The sequence below is a fragment of the Balearica regulorum genome, chromosome 16, assembly GCF_011004875.1.
Source record: "Balearica regulorum gibbericeps isolate bBalReg1 chromosome 16, bBalReg1.pri, whole genome shotgun sequence".
Classification (NCBI taxonomy): domain Eukaryota; kingdom Metazoa; phylum Chordata; class Aves; order Gruiformes; family Gruidae; genus Balearica; species Balearica regulorum.
This window is the reverse complement of record NC_046199.1, coordinates 7,435,941-7,451,416: the sequence shown is the minus strand read 5'-3', so window position 1 is coordinate 7,451,416 and position 15,476 is coordinate 7,435,941. Positions and strand designations below refer to the sequence as shown.

General features: G+C 39.0%; 1 protein-coding gene across 3 annotated transcripts in view; it reads left to right on the top strand.

The window, feature by feature from the left end:
- PREX1 (phosphatidylinositol-3,4,5-trisphosphate dependent Rac exchange factor 1) overlaps window positions 1–8,604 on the top strand; it is a 167,142-nt gene extending 158,538 nt beyond the window's left edge. For all 3 annotated transcript variants that reach the window (XM_075768814.1, XM_075768813.1, XM_075768812.1), the window contains exons 32-40: window positions 291–508; window positions 1,592–1,691; window positions 2,370–2,513; window positions 3,171–3,279; window positions 3,732–3,798; window positions 4,553–4,740; window positions 5,408–5,510; window positions 6,058–6,125; window positions 7,619–8,604. In XM_075768814.1, coding sequence (XP_075624929.1) covers window positions 291–508; window positions 1,592–1,691; window positions 2,370–2,513; window positions 3,171–3,279; window positions 3,732–3,798; window positions 4,553–4,740; window positions 5,408–5,510; window positions 6,058–6,125; window positions 7,619–7,661 — 1,040 coding nt within the window. In that variant the 3' untranslated portion in view covers window positions 7,662–8,604. The remainder of the gene's footprint in view (window positions 1–290; window positions 509–1,591; window positions 1,692–2,369; window positions 2,514–3,170; window positions 3,280–3,731; window positions 3,799–4,552; window positions 4,741–5,407; window positions 5,511–6,057; window positions 6,126–7,618) is intronic.
- The last annotated feature ends 6,872 nt before the right edge of the window (window positions 8,605–15,476 follow it).

Here is a 15,476-nt window from a genome sequence, read left to right as displayed (position 1 = left end):
ATGGCACTAAGGAATTACAGCTCTTCCCAGTCAGAAGAATGAGCATGCAGATGGCAGAGGTAGTAATAAACAGTCAAGTGAGCTAGAAGATTTTCAAACATGCACATGCTCAAGCTATGCTGTCTTTATCTATACACCCAGGTCACACAGCAAGAAGAGGTTATCTGTTAAGTCTGTGCAAAGCTGCAGGAGAAGCCAAATGTCATGCACACACATGCAAACTGCCTCTTTGGCAGTGAGATTAAAGTATACTCATGATTTCTTTGTGCTTCTCTCCACTTCTCTGGCAGATACCGAGCTACAGCTGAGACGTGATTCCATCTTCTGCCAGTCTCTTGTGGCTGCTATTTGCACCTTTTCAGAGCAGTTACTGGCTGCTCTCAACTATCGATACAACAACAATGGGGAATATGAAGAGAGCAGCAGAGATGCCAGCAGAAAATGGCTGGAACAGATAGCAGCCACTGGTGTTTTACTAAACTACCAGTCTCTTCTCTCCTCTGCTGTGGTAAGATGAAGAATTGTGGCACCCTTGGGTCTGCTCACACTTACCGTGTGCTCCTCTGCCACTCGGCACAGCCAGAGCCCCTCATACTAGCAGCACGTTTAGACTCTCACTGCAGCAACCTCTGGAGAATCCTGCTGCTCACAACCATGTACCAATGTTCCATATCCCATCATTTCCATCTCCTCACAAACACTGGGCCCACTGTCACCAGAACACTATAGGACTCTGTCTGCCTTCATATTTGGAGTAATGCTGCTGCATTTAGGGAGATTTTACTGCTCAGTTGTTGGTGATGCATGTGTGGCCTGCCATCTTCTGGTGAGAACACACACTTCAACAAATAAATGAAAAAGTTGTATTTCAAGAGTTTGGACAACATGAACATCTTGGGGTTTGTTCAAACACTGGATGCTTTTATAGAATAGGTAGACTGCAGTCTCTCTCACTTCCATGGTGCTGGTATTTGAGGCACCATGTCTAAGGAGAGGTGCTGGTCTTGCATAGTTCATCTGCACCTAATGAATGCATAAGCCACAGCTATAGTAGATAAGCTACCCTAAGTGTAAAAATGTAAAGAAAAAAGCATAAAAAAAGACAAGTAGCTCTGACACTATAGAGAAGCAATTTTTTTTTGTACTTTGTAAACATTGTAGATTGAGTGTGGCGTGGTTTGTTTTTTTTTTTCAATACAATCCAAATTAGATGCATATGTAACTACTATTTCTTCACATTGCATGGAATGTATGGACGTTTATTTCACAGTAACTGATAAGCTGTTCTTCACATTTGTAGGTATAGAGTAAAGCTTGGAGAAAGAGATCCTTTCAAACTTAATTCAGTCCTTAAACCTCTCTACTCTTTCTGAATCATATCAAATGACATCTAGGCAAAGGATAGCTCACCTTGTATCACAAGGTTAAAGAGCCGTTAGTAATTACCTGACTGAGATGGAGTTAATGGAAAGCTCCACATTCTGCTCTAGGTCTCCTGAACCAAAGCATGCCCATAACAACTACATCTTCCTGCCATTGATCTCTTTCTGCTGGGTTATAACCTATTTACATCTGTTCCTTTGCTCTACAGAAGGAGGAGCGTACTATGCTGGAAGACATCCAGGTCACTCTGACTGAACTGGACAAAGTTGCCTTCTATTTCAAGCAGCTGGATGAAAGTCTTGTAGCAAGTGAGTATTCTCTGTTTCTTTAAAGCTCTTTTTTTCTCTTTTGTTTTATGGGTTAATATTAATGGATTAATATTTATGGATTAATTAATATTATAAATCTATCAGACCATTCCAGACCTGCAGAGCACTGAGCAACTTCTCTGAAGCACTGTTGCATTCCCTCAGCTTCCACTGCAAACACAGAGCATATGAAGCAGGACTGGCATCGTGGGATGCTGGTGGCATGGTCTGTGATTTGTAACTGTGGTCTATGCCAGTGTACCTTACCTGTGTGATCTCACACATGGAGATATGACAGATGACGAGCAGTTCCCGACAGATGTTTGTAATGCACCACATTACCCAAGGCAGAAGGACTGTCCCTCCCCAGCTCGTGTCCTGTGTCCCACCCTGCCAGACCTCTCTCCATGTTTACTATGAGATGCCATGAAACAAGATGGGATTTTAATTATTAACCATGTTTGATGCTAATGCAATAAATATCTTGCTAGGTCATGCTAAGTGTGTATCTTGTAAGTATAATATTTCAGAGCCTGCATTCTCTCAGTAAAGGCTCTCCCCTGTTCATCTAACGGGGGAGATGTGAAATGTCATTAAATAATCTAACAAACTCAAATAGCAATGGTTTCACGTTTCTCCTGCTGTGGTAAAGCAAGTGTTTTATCTTTATTTCTCCAGATACTCATGTCTCCTACCACATTGAAGGAAGTCGTCAGGCCTTGAAGGTTATCTTTTATCTTGACAGCTACTACTTCTCCAAACTGCCTTCTCGGTTTCAGAATGGGGGAAGCTTGAAACTGCACACGGTGCTCTTTACAAAAGGTGTCTATTAAAAGCTTTCTTGAGAAAAATAAGCTAACTGATGATGTTGAAAGATTCAAAATAAAGAATGACTGTGAAGCTCATAACATGATGCAGCTGAGAACTAAAGATGTCTTTAAGAAGCAGATGTTTCTGTTCTAGGAAGACCTGGGGAGTGCTCAGGTTTAGACCAAGACAGTGTCATGAGAACAAGATATGCCTGTTTGGGGCCTTTTTCTGCCTTCCTGTAAAGGCCATAGAGAGACATTCTATTGGACTGCATAGACAACCTGGTCTAGTACAGTATCTGGAGATGTTCCCAGGCTACAGAGAAGTGTTTTTAAAAGCATATGCCATGAAAGAATCATCTGGGCTGGAAATTGACTTGATTGATAAGCAAATATTCACACCAAAAAGTAATACAGGAAATTTCCTTCGAGGGGATATTAATGGAGAGTAATTGCTGTTAGATAGAACTACTTTCTGTGAAGCTCACCTTTATAGTACTACAACTGTATTCCCGTACTGCGACATGCATTAAATTTACGTACTAACAGAATCAGCATTGACATCATCCAACAGTCATTTGCTAAGCAGTGAGATGATACAGAGGTAAATAAATAAATGAATAAAAAGAAAACTAATAACATAGGTTTAGTAAAATGTTTTCTTCTTCAGCTCTGGAGAGTATGGAGGGGCAACCAGCTGGCCCATTTCTAGAAGAACTTCCCCAGCAAATTAATGGTATTTCACTTGAAAAAGTGCAGCAATACTACCGCAAACTCAGGTATTTCATGCTTCTCCTTTGCCTTAAAAGAAAGACATTGAAAAGAGCGCTCCTTGCTGAGGACCTTAAAATTTAATAAAAAAGAGATTCCGTTCCCGATGGTTTCTTGTACAAATACGATTTTTGGAGATCCTCATTGTGTGGGAAACTTTTTAATTTTCATCTCATAGTTAAGCTCGTTCTGACGTAGTGCACTATACAGGGTGAAATTTCCATCTAATTTGACTTCAGAGTTTTGTGCAGAGCTAAAAATGGCATAAAAAGGGGGATTTTGAATATTGTAGTACAGACTCTGTAAATTACTGCAATCAAAATGGTTTGATAAGAAAGCGGATCTTGAAGTTCAAGGGTTTTAGCATAGCCTTCTCAGATGGTTTATACAAGATAGTATAAATATGCGTGCTTGAAATGAGACACACCAATGAATGTAGTCCTTGCTGGCCTTTTTGCAGGACATTTTACCTAGAGAGATCAAACTTGCCCACTGATTCCAATACTACTGCAGTGAAGATTGACCAGGTATTGTTATTATGTTTATTTCTACAATAAATTTTCTCATAGAAGTATTATTTCTACATCTCTAAAATGCCAGTCATGGGATACCCATATGGCAGACCTGTACAAACCCAAACTTCATTTAAAAAAATGTTCCCTGCCCTAAAGAAATGACCAGAATTTCTCTGAAGCTTGGCTATGGTTCTTTTGTTTAGAAGAAAATGTGCAGAACTGGGGTAGACACAAAACCCTTAACTTAGGCACTGACAAGATTCCACATCACCCTAACTGCCCCTGCTAAATACGGTGTCTGACATTAGACAGAAGGAATTAATTTTCCTCTCCCACAGATGCATGAAAAATGAACAACATTCAATTTGCAAGTTATGCTTTTTCACAGTTAGGGAAGAAAACAACAGAGCAATAATCCCTGCATCTCGTGTAAAGGCAGTCTGTCACTGCGGCAGGTGACATACGTGAATATATGCATGTAAGGCATTACATACTACTGCAGGGAAGACGAAATCAGAGACTGTCTTTGCAATTGCAATGTACATTGTAAACAATCTATGTGATAATCGTAAAAATTTTCCCAAGCCTAAGTAATAGTTTGTATTTTTCTACTTGCAAAGTTCTTGTATATTCTAAATAGTTGTTACTGTGTGGCAGTTACTCTTGTGTAGATTATTGTGCTTAGACGTAGGCTAAAGAATTATAAATGTCTTATGACTGAAGGAGTCAGTATGCCACTGATGCATTTTTTTATTGCTTTGTTTAGCTTATTCGCCCCATTAATGCAATGGAAGAGCTTTGCAGGCTGATGAAGTCTTTCATTAGTACAAAACCAACCCAGTCAGGATATTCTAGCAGTAACACATCAGGAGCCGGCCTGCTGCCTATATCCTCTGAGCTCTGTTACCGACTTGGAGCCTGCCAGATTACTATGTGTGGCACTGGGATGCAGAGGTGAGATTTAAGAAACCTGTGTGTTACTAGTGTGATGACATCTATTGTCCTTTCTAGAGATTTGAGCAATATATTTGATTCTGTTCAAAGCAATAGAAAGGTGGATCTTAAGGGAATATAATAAGGACCTAAATCTACTGCCGTCTTTATTTTAGGGTAGGTTGTGACTTTTAATACTTCTGTTAATAATTAGTATTGACACACAAACTTTTTTATGTTCTAGTGCATCAACCAATGTAACTGGCTGCATGATCTCATTGCATATAACTCTCAATGTTTTCTTCAATCACACACTGAAAATGCAGGAAGTTTCTCAAAAGTAGCTTTAGAATCTTGGTGTGTGCAAACATTGATTCTGACCACACCACTGTTCTTCCAGTGTCTCAAAACCATGGAGTAAAGGATTCATTTGCGAATAATTTTATATGAATCAATGCAGAAGAGCAGTGAAAGACAGCCTTGTAGTGATGATGCTGGAGACTCAAACAACTACAGTATCTAGGTGTAACAAGGCTGGAACTGCAGGACTCAGGTCATTTTATAGTTTTTAAGTCAAAAAAAACTAAAAAAATAAGAACACTAGCTAACAGAAGTCGTACTTAACAGGTAAGTGTCCTGTACGTACCTATTATTTATGTGATTTAATATCTCTTGTTCCCGTGTTCAGGAGTACGCTGAGCGTGTCTCTGGAGCAAGCAGCCATTCTGGCTCGCAGTCATGGACTTTTGCCCAAGTGTATCATGCAAGCTACAGACATCATGCGAAAGCAAGTAAGTGCTTGGATGTGGGTCTGCTACATGCCACCGATCTCATTCCAGTAACCTCATTGTACAAACACCAATTTATTTCTGTATTTTGGGCACTACAAACCCATATAGCCAAACTTCTATTAATGTCTGAATAGCTACACATATATTTGACAGAAACAAATTAACTTTAGCATGTACAGCCATTACAGCCATTAAAACATAGGCCTCAGAGTACATGATTTAAAGTGTGTGCCTTGATGGTTAGAAAGTAGACACTATCTGGTATATTTAAGACAATTTCTTTATATAAAAACCCCAAGTCTCAATCACAGTGTTAAATAGTAGAAATTTCCTAGTGCTAGACAGCAGTGCTTGTAAAGTGCTTTGGGACTAATTCCATCTTTTAAGTAAACACAGATGACTAATGTATCCACCCAATGGATTCCAAACCTTCTAAAAGTAGTTAATGGATTCTCAGATAGAAACCATACTCCCATTGTAATATTTTCCCCTAAGGATCAGATGATTTATCGATACTGTCAGTACCATAAATTCTCTGTTTCCTTAGGGACCAAGGGTTGAAATCTCTGCCAAGAATCTGAAAGTGATGGACCAAATGCCACAGTGTGCACCTCGGTAGGTTATTATGTATCATGTATTTTATCTGAGTGCTGGTTTTATGTTTCTTTAACAGTTGGGGAGTTCTTGTTATAACCAAATATCTCCTTAGTAGCAGTAGTGAAAAAAAAAGAATAAATTCTGGTTCTTCTTTCTTACTGTACTGAACAAAGTGCACTGTGCCATCCATTCAGATAGAGCGAGTGTATTTGCTAGTGCTAGAGTCCTCTGAAGGATGTAATAGTTCAGTGTCAAGAAGAGTTCCTTAAAACACTGATACCTTATTTACCCATTAAGACTTCTGAGTCTAAACAAGCCCCACCTCTTTGTAATTTTTTTCCTATCTGCTCCTCAAAATGTTTATGTGAAATTATTTTAAACTTTCAAGACTATGATGATGCTTACTGTAACAGACTGGCCTTGGTTTATTTTCTCAGAGACCTTAAAAAGAACAGTATTTCACATTTAGAACCTTATCCTTTTGTTGGATTGTAATTGCTATTTCAAAAAGGAATAAAATAATAGTCTGTGTTGGCTCCTGTCCCACGTCCCCAGTGTCACACATCAGCATTTTAGCAGCATGGTTATTTTGCCTTATTAATGGCTGTACATTACTTTGGTTCCATTTTTATGACCATAACAGCATGCTATGTTCAAAAAGAAACAGCTTTACAAACAAATCATAATACGAGGCATTTTTCTTCTTTTGAATACACTCTAAATCACAATGACAAATTCCAGGACTATTTACTTGGATTATTTCAGGGCAATAAAGCTCAGATACATGTGTTCCTACTGGGTTCCATTGTCATAATGTGAAATAAAACTGAGCAAAGTTAAAAGGAGATCTGGTGAATTAATGTTAATTCTCAGGATTATATTTCCTAGCGGTGAGGTTTATCAAATTCTGTACTAGCAGTCTTGAAAGAGAAGTTATAGAAGACTTGAGTTTATTCGAATGTAAAGTAGAAAAGGCCAAGAAAAAGCTACCACAGTCAGTCATATACGAATGACAGCCCAGATGAGCTTAGGTTTAACTGTTTGCTAATCTTGTGATGCAAAAAAAATTCTCTGGAAACGTGATCACTAATTTTAAAGTTTGTTCAACCATGTCAATAAGCAAATACGTTCTTTTATCTGTTTGGTATTCCAATCTGTATGAGAGGTGAACTCTCTTGTTCAGGAAAAATGCTGAACTGGGTTTAAAATAAGAGAAATGGAAGAAGAGGGAATGGACTGTTGAAGACCCAAACTGGGCCACAGTTAAAAAGAAGTGATGGAAAGTCTTGAATAGTGTTTAAAGAATGATTGTAAATACTTCAGTTAATAAATGACTAGTGGCACTTCTAAATTTGCAATTATTAAAATTAAAACCAGTGATATTCTGGATATCGATTACCTCTAAAGCTTGCAGAATGATAAAGGAGAAGGTGACTCTCATACACTATGCCATAACTTTATGTTGTCATCCTTATGATATTTAATACTGTACTCTTCACCTGCTTTTAAAGACTCTATAGGTTGTGCCAGCCACCTACAGATGGGGATTTATAAAGGTCAGAGGGGCACCTCCATTGCAGCATCGTGAAAGCATTCAACCATGAGTAGCCCTGCCTGCAGACCCACGCTAACTGACAGTGATGGTGCTGAACCAAGAGAGGAAGAGAGATTGCTCCCGTTTAGTAGGAGATGGTGCTGGACCCTAGTACCAAGAATCTGCCTCTGAACTCCTGCAGCAAGAGCAGAGATTCTTGTATTGCTTTGACTTCTTGAAGAAATTCTTGAAACGAACACCACGGAGCTAAGATGGACGTTACTGCCATTTGCTAGATGCCTGGAAAAGTGACAGTTGTGTTTCAGGAAATCGCAGTTTTACTGATGACTTGTTTGTGCTGCCACCTAAAAGTTGTGGACTTCAAGATACACAGACTGGTTAGAGAAACTCCAGAATGACGCATCTCTCTCTCCCTATACAGCATCTGGCATGCATTTAATTGCCAGCATAATTTTGGTCAGCGTCCTTGAGCAGTAGCTTCATAAACACCACTTTCTCATGAACTGACCTGCACTTTTGAACAATGAATAGCACAATCTATGGTTTATTCAAATATGAACATAAAGAATTTCTTCCGGAGTATTTTCCCACTTCAGCCCAGTGAGAACCGATCTCTCTATGCTGCAGAATATACATTCCATAATACTTCTTAACATTACTTCATTTTACTTACTGTAGCTTTCAGGTTTTTGATTAACTCTTTTTACTAATGCCCTGTTATGTACTCTGGAAATACAGTACTATTTAAGAGGAGAGATTGGGAGTGAAGGATTCTAAAGGAAACTTTGCAAAGGAAAAATACAGTCTTATAATCTGATTATTTGAACAGATGTAGTTTTTAAAACAGGTCAGAAGAACTATACTTATTTATGTGGAGTGGAATATGTGGTTTGGATCATGTTGTTATATATACAAGATTTAAATAAAAATTATATTGTTTAAAATGGGACCAATATGCTGGCAATTACACAGCTACTCCCAGTTTACTGAAAAAAAAATCTACATTATTTAAAATCTTTCAATATTTAAGTAGTCTTTAATACAGTTATTAAGATGTATTAGGGATGCTTTTAAGTTAAAAGAAAAAAGGAATCATGTATATAATGTACTTTATTTTTTCTTGTTTGAAAAATTGTTCTCCGTTCTGTCAGTATTATCCTAAGCACAGTAATTTTTTCCAAATTACTGGCTGAAACTAACTGAAACATGTCAGCAGTCTCAGGACAGAAATAATGTTCTTTTGGAGTGAGTGCCTTAATATGACCACCCATCCCTAATGGGTTTCTGTTGTAGCAGGTGTAAGCAGAAGGGGGGTGCACAGGAACCTTCCCATTCCTCTGATTCTCGACTGCCTCATTTAAAACATGGTTAGGAGATCCAGAAGCGCTTTGCAGTGATGTATATTCTAGAAAATAAAGGTTTGGGGGTTTTATTTGTGACGTTGTTTGCTTTTTAGCTGGCTTAATTTTATTTTGCTAACATCCAAACCAACTCAAAAACTAAAATTAGACTTTTTTCCTTTTGGATATGAAGGTCTCCTAAATTTTTTAATCTACACTTCAACGCAAAATGGCTTACAACAAGTTTGGGGATGCAGATTGTTCTGAACCTTCTTTCTTAATTTTTTAATTTTTTTTTTTCTTCACTCACAGACTGAAATAATTTTGGGGAAGGAACGTGTTTTGTTTAATGGCTTAACTGTTTCCTCTGACGTACAGCAACCTGTTGCAGGGAACTAGGACAACCCATCAATCGCCAGCTGCCGGATATAGAGGTTTGTTACTGAGTATCCATTCGGTACTGCAGCCAGATGAGCAGGTCCTTATTTCAATGCACTTTTTGTTAATTTTGGAAGAATTATTCTTGCCATTTGCTGTTTGAAGAGTAAATGGCTGTTTCTTTACTGAATCCTCAACTGAAAGCGCCCCTAGTATTACAAGAGCTGTAGGAACACCCAAAACCAAAAAGAACATGTAGCCAAGACCCTCCTGGCTTTGCCTACAGAGCTGCAGGGATTTACAGAGCCCAGGGAGGATCCTGGCCCACGCTCACGCAGTCACTGTAAATGTTAAAGATGCATAGAAGAGTATCAAGGACATTTACGCTGTGCACTGTTTTACATTGCAATGTGTATGTTATTCTCACTGAAAACGTGATAGAAGTTTTTATTATTAAAAGTTGGTTTATATTATAAGGAAAGAAGATATGATCTTATTTTTCTGTTATACCCTGTAGTTCCTTAGCTCTAATTTCTGTTGAACAGTTTAAGTTCTGACATTTGTATGGAGCGATGAGGAGTCAGGACTTTAAACTGTAAGGGAAAAGTTGGTTTTGATATCAGGTCAAATTGGCGGTGTCGATCTAAACTCTTCCTGTTTGTGCAGTGTCGGCTACAGCTGTGGTTTCACTGCAGGCTTCCTGTTGAAGTAGAAAAGAAAAACTGTGTTGATGCTGTAAAATTGCAAGGTTGGAATCCAGTGCTGGAAAAAACAGATTCAAGTGGAAAATAAGAGGACAATGCGGAAGCCAACCTGCAAGTAAAGAGAGTAGATTAGGTCTACAGAATTTACATGGCTGAAAGCAAAGTAAGAACCAGACCTGCCACAAGCAAGCAAGGGCAGATTTCATAGATCTGGAGCATCTGATACACTGAAAGTGTGGAAAATATGGAAAACACAGTTGAGATAGAGAAAAATGGAAACTGGTTGAATGGAGGGAGGCAACGCTGAAAAGAACACGGGGGTTGGGTGGCAGCTGCAAGTGGAATTTCTTATGTGTCAGTCCTGTAACCAAATTTGCTTCATATTTTCATTAATCACGGAAGCACAGACACTACGAGGCTGGGATTGATGTTAAGTTGGGAGTCACTGATCTAGCGAAGGATCAGGGTACACACAAAGACTGCACACTGAAGGAGGTGAAATGAATGGGAAGAAATTTCACAGTACAAATATTAGCTCATGCACTTGAAGATCAAACAAAGTATTTTGCTATATTTCTTGTTAATTGATAATAAAAGGACCCTGGTTATACAGTTTGTCAGAGGATGACTCAGGTGCAATTTGATAGAATCATGAAAGCTCAGCCTGCACTGGGAGACACATTTCCAGTTGGGATGGAGAAGAATTCAAGCCACTGTGATAATTAAGTGAAATTACAGTAGCCAGATGTTGAGGAAAGATACTAAAATGGTATCGATAAAGTGGTTGCAATTCTGCAAGATAAGACCAGGAGAGCTTGATTTAGTATAACTGATGTCTTTATAAGAAGATGGTAATGAAAAAGGTAAAGACAGTTCAATCTAAAAATACAGCCACAAGGAGAAAAAGGAGTACAAGCAATCAGGGATAAATATTGTCTGCAAATTGTTCTGGATCCTAGAAACCCTTTTTCCCCCAATCAGGCTCTGACAAAAAAGTAGTAACTTGTACAGAGGGGCTGGTAAAGGCGAAGCAGTGGTGCCAAGAGCTGCAGGAGAAGCCTCCCTGAGGGGACCAGGTGCCCTTGCCAGGTCAGCACCCTTCAGCTGCAGAACCTGCATGTGGCTGTGATGGGAGAGCAGACGCTCCCTGCTCAGTCCGGTTTTGTCCGTGGCGTTTACAAAGGTGTGGTCTGCTTTTCAAATCCAGACCTTGCCTGGCTGTTAGCATTAGACACTTTCACAGTCCAGTATTCATTTGCAGACTGGGATTTTTAGATGAGAAACCTCAGATTTAGACAAATAGGCATCTCATTTCCATTTCCAATAAAAAACTTTGAAAAGAAAAATCCACCTGAACCCTGGAAAAATAATTTTTTCTGTCATATTTTCTTATCAGCAGATAGTGCTAATTTGGGAATATTTTGAGCACTAATTATTTCATGGTTCTAAAGTGACTTGAAGATATAAAACACTAAGGCCTAACAATCAGAATTTCAATGTACAAATACTTTGAAACACTCCTACTTCCATAACAGCATATATAGTATTTAATAGGTCGTACCACTTGGCATTATGAACGTCTGACACAGCTTCTGAGCACCTGGTCATTGTTCATTGGTAAAAGGGCAAAAACGCACACCCCAACCCACACACACCCACCCCCAATAAATGGCTCAGGAAAGCAGCTTATTCACAAAAGCATATAGCACGTAGGCTTACTGATAAGATATCATTGATTAATCAAATTACCCAGGACAATTTCTATCTAAAACTAGTATTTGTGTAGCAGTAGTGTTCAAATATGAAGTTCAAATTTGCCATTCAGAGAAATCCGCAGCAGCTGTTTATCTTAACAGGACAGAAAAGCCTTCAAACAGCAAAAGGTATTTTTCTCCCTTTTTAGAATGCAAGTCCTGCCTTTGATTAGCACCAAGAAAGCTGTGTCGTGCCTTTGGGTTCTGACCCTTCTGTTCCACCCTATACCAAAATCCTTTCTGTTCCCTGTTAAACAACACAGTGCAACAGCGGTTTTGATGGTGCTGTCACAGTGTACACTACATCACTAAAGGAGACTTTATTCAATAGAAACTGAAAAAATTCTAGTGTTCTCAAGACATGAATTTCCGAGCGCTCTGTCTCAATGTGCCCAACTTCCTGTGCTACACTGAGCAATTCACTTTTCCTCCCTACTGCAGTCTGGGGAGGGAACTGGGGAACTACTTTCTTACCACTGGTATTGTGAAGATTCAAATGAGAAGAATTGTAAACTGCTTTGAAAACTGTCTCTGCTTTACATATATAATATAGTTCTACTGACTTGAAAAACAGGAAGCTAGATGGAAAAAAGGATAAACATCACAAAGACACATATAAAAATCTCTGCCTTTAGTTCCCATAAATATATCGAGAGCACTTGGTGTAAGAAAAGATGACTGAGTGTATTTTTGATGTACTGGCCATGCCTCATTTCAGGATTCAGAAGGACTATGCATTAATACCATCAAGGAACCCAATTTAACAGATCTGTTTTCATTAGGGAAAAAGCACAAACTCATATTTACATGTGAAGTTTCTTCAGACTCCCTTATCTTCAGCAGTTCCTACTCCTGCATTTGAAGCATTATCAGAATTCAGAACATAAGTAAATGTTAGGTAAAAATGTTTTAAAAATATGGTCTTGGCAAGAAGATAGGCAAGTTGGATTTCAGATTAGCACCTTTTTGTTTGTAAAAAAAAGTTGATAATTCTGTTATCATACAGTTTGGCATGAAAATAACCCTGTTCATTTAAGGCCCTTCTCATTGTAAGCATGTACACCCTGAGAATTAGGCTCTGATGCACTGTTGCAATCAAGTGTACCAGAAGAAGGATTTGTTGGTACCAGGACCCCAATCAGTGGTTACGCCTGTGTATTCTGAAGCCTACACTGGCCTCAGTGCTGAATTCAAGACAAAGGACCTGATTATCTTAGAACAATAGGTTTGCTTTCCGTAGTTAACCTTTCACAGATGTCTCCAGATGAGCTAAGACCACAAGATGATGATCACTGCACTAGTACAAGCCATAGAACAAACAAATAACTCATTGAAGAGGATAGAGAACTTTTGAAAGGCCTTTATTTTTGCCCTTTTTACAAAGGGTAGGAACAGCCACAGTACTCTGACCATTGGTTAGGCCAGATTCAAAAGGCTTTTAAAAGTTAATTGATGATCAGCTGTAGGAGCTTAAGTAAGATTGTTGTAGCCTTGCTGCATTTACAGCTCATTTTGCATCTAAGATCAATTACCTCCTCTGGGCAGGGGGGCAATTCTGAAATTACACAAGTTGTATAGTATGTTTTTGCATGAAACAGAACTTCTCATGGTTTTAGGACCATGTTCCAGAGATGATATTTTTATATCAGTTTATAGGACTGACATTTTCAAGTGTTTTGTAAAAGGAGAAAATGTACAGAATATTTGAGAGGGGATTTCCAGTTAAGTTCAAGGGATTCTAGTGTACTGATAGTGTTATATTTTTCTTCATATTTCTGTATTTTTAACTAAGCACGTGTACCCTGCATTAAGATAAAAGTCTTAATATAATTTGTTCAACTTTGTGTGTTGTATCATCTAATCCATGTTGTCATTTTAGCATTACTGATCTGCGTGTGTGGTACCGCTGTATGCTCTGTGTCTGAGCTGAAATCAAGCTGTTCAGAAAATGCTGCCCAGATGTGTCTTCTCTGAGACAGGATTCAGAGCACTCCTTTTGGGTTGGGAAGGTGGAAAGGTATCTGAACAGGAGACATTTCTGTTAGGCCATTAAAAATACTTGGGCTATTGCATTAAGCAGAACCTTTTGAACCTCAAGAAGTTTGAGAAAGTAAAAAGAAAACTGTATGTGATGGTCAAATCCTTTTTTGTTTTGTGGGACAAGGGACAATTAAAAGAGCTCTTTTCTGCTGTGGGCAAACTCCATGCTGTCTTTATAGGGCATGAACTAAAGAACTAGATCGCCTTCCCCTCCTCTGCAAAAAGAGAGACAAAAACTGGAGCCAGGAAAATGCATCGCTGCCTTGATTCCTCCAATTGTGCATCTAAAATTTCCCTTGACCCTGAAACAGAGGCAGGTCCTGAGTTTCCCCTCAGATTATTAAACTCAGCTTTGTATGTTCTGACACTTATTCAGAATACCAAAACTGGCTACAACTTTTATTATTTCTGTGGTGTTTGTGTTGCACATCAAGTGCAGTTGTTGCACATCCAGCAGTGAGAACGAGGAAGCTCTGGACAGCCAGCCAGCCTTACCTAATCACCTTACTCTACTCATAAATGCCTCTTGCCTTTATGATACACTCAGCTTGTCAGTGCTCTCAGCTATCTTTAAAATGGGAACTCTTCATTTTCCTGTCTTTCCAGGGGCTTACACTGGGGAGACTCCATTCACTGAAAGAATCGACTGAAGAGATCAAATCCACACACCTGAAAGGGTTCAGTAGGTTTCCAAGAAAGAAGAGAAAAACTTAAGAGTTAAATCCCTTTATCCATGCCTCTGATCAAGATACTATGATTCTCTTTGTAGCAATAGAAAGAAACATGCCAAAGGAGAGATTCAACAACAGTTTTGTTTGTGGCTTCCTGGGCGGTGAAAACTGAACGTCTGTTTTGTCCCGTTATTGCATGTTGAGATATGTTAGGTTTTGGTTCTTAGCCAAAATCACCCTGTCAAATTCCCAAAGTCCTCAAAGTCTAGTAGTCCGAACATTATTACAAGACAAGGACAAGCCTCTAGTTTTAACAGTGGTTTAATTTCCACTTCACTTGCAAGACATGTAAAGAGCTGCTACTGGTTCAGCAGCTCCTGAACCAGAAACCTGTTTCAGACTTAAGAGTTGAATATATGACACAGGGACAGGAACCAAAAAGAAACAAATGGAGCCAACACACCATAGATAGCAGCAATAACGGGTTGCTTTCCAAGCAATATTTTATGCTGGAGAAAATTACAGAAATCGAAGAAAGAGGCAGTTGGCGCATGTCTCCCCTCTCTCACTAACAAGGTATGCGGAGCTGTGTGGTCACACCTCAAGTTTTAGGAGATATTGTTCTGTTTCAGAGGCTACTTCTTCTACATAGGAGGAAGAGGAAAACAAGAAAAATAAGGTAAATAGGCATAAGGAAGTCAAATTCAGAAGCAGAGACCTCAACTAGTAAGCTTTCCTTCTGGGGGTAATGCAGATCATGAAAGGGAGCCTGAAGAAGTCTTACAGAGTGCATTAAGATCCTTAGCCTCACCTTGCTCAGCCCAAGAGCCCATTTCCCACTTACTTTATCAGCATAATTTTTAATAAAGTTCCTGTCCTTTTCCCTGGTGAATTTGACTGGCTTTCTTGCCAGCCTGCTTTCCCCTT